This window comes from Populus nigra, chromosome 5 (assembly GCF_951802175.1).
Source record: "Populus nigra chromosome 5, ddPopNigr1.1, whole genome shotgun sequence".
Lineage (NCBI taxonomy): Eukaryota > Viridiplantae > Streptophyta > Magnoliopsida > Malpighiales > Salicaceae > Populus > Populus nigra.
Window position 1 is genome coordinate 4,359,131 of NC_084856.1, and position 3,793 is coordinate 4,362,923.

Genomic DNA, 3,793 nt, shown 5'->3' on the forward strand with positions numbered 1-3,793 from the left:
CTGGAACGAAGATATTCACATATATATTTGATCGCATCAGGTAACAATTCCCAAATCACAATTGTGCCAATGTACCCATCGCACTTTTAGAGCAAATTAAGAGAAAGGAAAGCTTGATGTTCTGCCATTAACATATCAAGAATCATTTAAGATATGGGGCATCTTGTGATATGAAATTGGAAACTGATATGGTGCCTTAAGTTGACTTCACAACATGCACCTAACTATACAGGGCAACTTGCCACTCAACCTGCTACAATGGGACTTGAATAATAAATTAAATCGCATGCACGAGTATTCACACTTGGGCATCCTAAAATCTTAATAATCTAAATCTTAGATAGCAATTTTGCTCTCACTTCACGTATCCATACAAGCAGCTACCAAAACACACCTATTTAAACCAAAACCCGTTGGCCTTTATCACACATTCTTCAATACCCTCCCTCCCTCACACACACAGACTCTCTCTCTCTCTCTCTCTAGAAATGGATTTATTTCCAACTCCTGTCGACTCAAGCTGGTGGATGTTTGCACTCCCTGCTATGTTACAAACCCAAAAATTGTCAAACCCTCTAATCTTGCTCTTTGTCTTAGCATCATTCTTGGTCATTACCGTGCTGACTTGGGCTTTCTCAACTGGTGGCCTAGCCTGGAAAAATGGCAGAAACCAAAAGGGTAATGTCCCAATCCCAGGTCCACGAGGCCTGCCCATATTTGGAAGCTTATTCAGCTTAAGCCGCGGCTTGGCCCATCGCACCCTCGCTTGCATGGCGTCAAGCCAAGCCGCAACTCAGCTCATGGCTTTTAGCTTAGGTTCCACTCCTGCCATTGTAACCTCCGACCCTCAAATCGCTCGTGAAATCTTGACATCTCCTCACTTCGCTGACCGTCCCATCAAGCTATCGGCTAAAAGCATCATGTTTAGCCGAGCCATTGGTTTTGCACCAAACGGGGCTTATTGGCGCCTCCTTAGAAGAATTGCATCAACTCATTTATTTGCACCGAGGCGCATCGCTGCTTATGAGCCATGGCGCCAGCTTGATTGTGCTGATATGTTGAGTGGCATTTATAATGAGCAATCCCTCCGTGGAATTGTTTGTTTGCGTAAACATCTTCAAAATGCTTCTATTAATAACATTACGGGTACTGTTTTTGGAAAAAGATATGACTTAATGCACAATAATGAGGAGGCAAAAGAATTGCAAGAACTTGTTAGAGAAGGTTTTGAGCTCTTGGGTGCTTTTAACTGGTCTGATTATCTCCCGTGGCTGAACTACTTTTATGACCCTTCTCGCACCAAACAACGTTGTTGTCTTCTTGTTCCTCGAGTCGAGAAACTCGTTAAGAAAATCATTGACGAGCATAGAATTACGAAGCCTAAAAATGAATTTGAAAACGCTGATTTCGTCCATGTTTTGCTTTCTTTGGAGGGTGAAGAGAAACTTGATGAGGATGACATGGTTGCTGTTTTATGGGTGAGTATTTAATATATATATATTTTTTTTTAGTTTGCTGCCTTAAATGTTTCTCTATATACAAGTGGTGTACTGATTACTATGGGTTTAATTCGTTGTGTGCAGGAGATGATCTTTCGTGGCACCGATACCACTGCTCTTTTGACTGAGTGGATCATGGCAGAGTTGGTTTTGAACCCTGACATTCAAGCCAAGCTGCGGAACGAGCTGAACTTTATCGTTGGAAACAGGAGTGTCAAGGATGCTGACGTAGCTAAATTGCCATACCTACAGGCTGTGATCAAGGAAACCTTACGAGTACACCCTCCCGGGCCCCTCCTCTCATGGGCTCGGTTGTCCACATCAGACGTCCACCTCAGTAATGGCATGGTGGTCCCCACCAACACCACTGCAATGGTCAATATGTGGGCCATAACCCATGACCCAAGAGTATGGGAGGATGCCTTGGTGTTTAAGCCTGAGAGGTTCTTGGAGAGGCAAGGTGGTGCTGATGTGGATGTAAGAGGAGGTGACCTCAGACTTGCACCATTTGGAGCTGGACGTAGGGTTTGTCCTGGTAAGAACATAGGACTTGTGACAGTGAGCCTATGGGTGGCTAAGTTGGTGCACCATTTTGAGTGGGTCCAGGACACGCATAACCCAGTTGACCTAAGCGAAGTGCTGAGACTTTCTTGTGAAATGAAGAAGCCTCTCTCTGCTGTGGCTATTCCAAAAGAATGATCTGAGGACTTGAATTTATAATTTTCAGTGGTTTAATGTGTTTTTTTTTTTCGTGTCCACGGATCCTGAAACATATATGTGGTTAAATTAAGAATAAAGGTAATTAAAGGGTGATGTGAAGGTGACGACTGTATAATTACGAAATTGGGTTTATGTAAAAATTGAAGTGTGCGTGAGATGAGATTGCTATGTGGTTTGTTCTGTATTCATTACAATATGATTTATACCGCTATATGTTTTGTATTTCAATAAGCTAATTTAGTCATAATTGCCTCTTCAAGCGTGTATTCGGGTACCTATAAAAACGAAGAGTATATTTGTGTTTTGTGTTTCGTGTTTCGGGTGGTTCATTGTCATAGTCTTAAATTTTCTTTTTTCTTTCTTTTCAATTAGATCTGGAACAGCTAGCTGAAGTGTTAGATTGATAATTGAAAACGATTGTAGAATTTATTTTATATTAAAAAAAAATCAATGACGAGAGAAACGATAATTCAGATTATTTTTTTAGACAGTGTTTTTTTGTTATTATCCTAAGACATAAAAAATAGAATCAACAAAGATAGAAATGTATTTAGTTGAAGAGACAAAAAAATAAAAATCAATTTGTTTCTATAATAATTTTGGAATGAATTTCTATGTTTTCAAAACATGAGATAAAAAGAAATATGTCTCTAGAGATAATATTCATTATTTTTTATTTCTAAAATATCATTATAAAAAACTCTTAATTCTAAAATTGTTCAACTAAGACATGTAAAGATAAAAAATAATTATTAACATAGTCTTAGAACTCAACTCGGGGGGTCAATCTGGAGTAAAGCCCAGATCAATGATCAAGGCCTGGGTAATGGGTCGGGTTGACCCTAGTCAGTGTATGAATAAAAATAATTATTATCATAGTTTTAAAAATCAATTCAAAAGTAGAACCAGGGCAAGTCGCGGGTCACAAATAGAGTTGACCGTTGATCCAGGTCAATGTAAGGAAAAAAAGTGGTTATTATCATAATTTTAAAACTCGACTCGAGGGTTGACCTGATGTAAGGTCTAAGTTATATGTCAGGAGGATCAACCATTGTTGACCCGAGTTAATATAAAATAAAAGTGGTTAGCATTATTGTTTTAAAACTTGATTTGTGGATCAGCCCGGGGCAAGGCCTAACGGATCAGAACAGTTAACTCAAGTTGAACCCAAGTAAATATAAAGACAAAAGTCGTTAATATCATAGTTTTAAAACGTGACTTGAAGGTCGACTGAGGCAAGGTTCAGGTCACAGTTCAGGAGGGTCAACATGGGTTGAACGAGTCAATGTATGGATAAAAATGGTTATTATCATAGTTTTAAAATTCGACTCGAAAGTTGACTCAAGACAAGGTTCAAGTCACGGGTCGGGAGGGTTAACCCGACTGACCCCAAATCTTTTTAAAAAATAATCAAAGCTACCTTATTTTGACAAAAAAAAAATTAAAAAATAAAACAAGTGTTTGACTGGGTTAAGTCAAGCAAATTCTTTTTTTATTTTTTCTTAAAATCATATCAATTTAGGCTCATGATCAACCTGTCAAGTCAATCCTGGTTTTATAACAAATGTTTATAA

General features: G+C 38.7%; 1 protein-coding gene across 1 annotated transcript; it reads left to right on the plus strand.

Moving 5' to 3' along the window:
- The first annotated feature begins 488 nt into the window (after positions 1-488).
- Positions 489-2,198, plus strand: LOC133694290 (cytochrome P450 78A7-like). The gene is made up of 2 exons (XM_062115778.1): positions 489-1,478; positions 1,584-2,198. The coding sequence occupies exons 1-2, from the start codon at positions 489-491 to the stop codon at positions 2,196-2,198; spliced, it is 1,605 nt and encodes a 534-aa protein (XP_061971762.1).
- Positions 2,199-3,793: the final 1,595 nt, after the last annotated feature.

Bases quoted from the DNA above. Each gene is read 5' to 3' on its own strand.
- LOC133694290 (XM_062115778.1), top strand. From the start codon at position 489: ATGGATTTATTTCCAACTCCTGTCGACTCAAGCTGGTGGATGTTTGCA. The intron at 1,479-1,583 runs GTGAGTATTTAA...CGTTGTGTGCAG, and splicing joins ACATGGTTGCTGTTTTATGG to GAGATGATCTTTCGTGGCAC.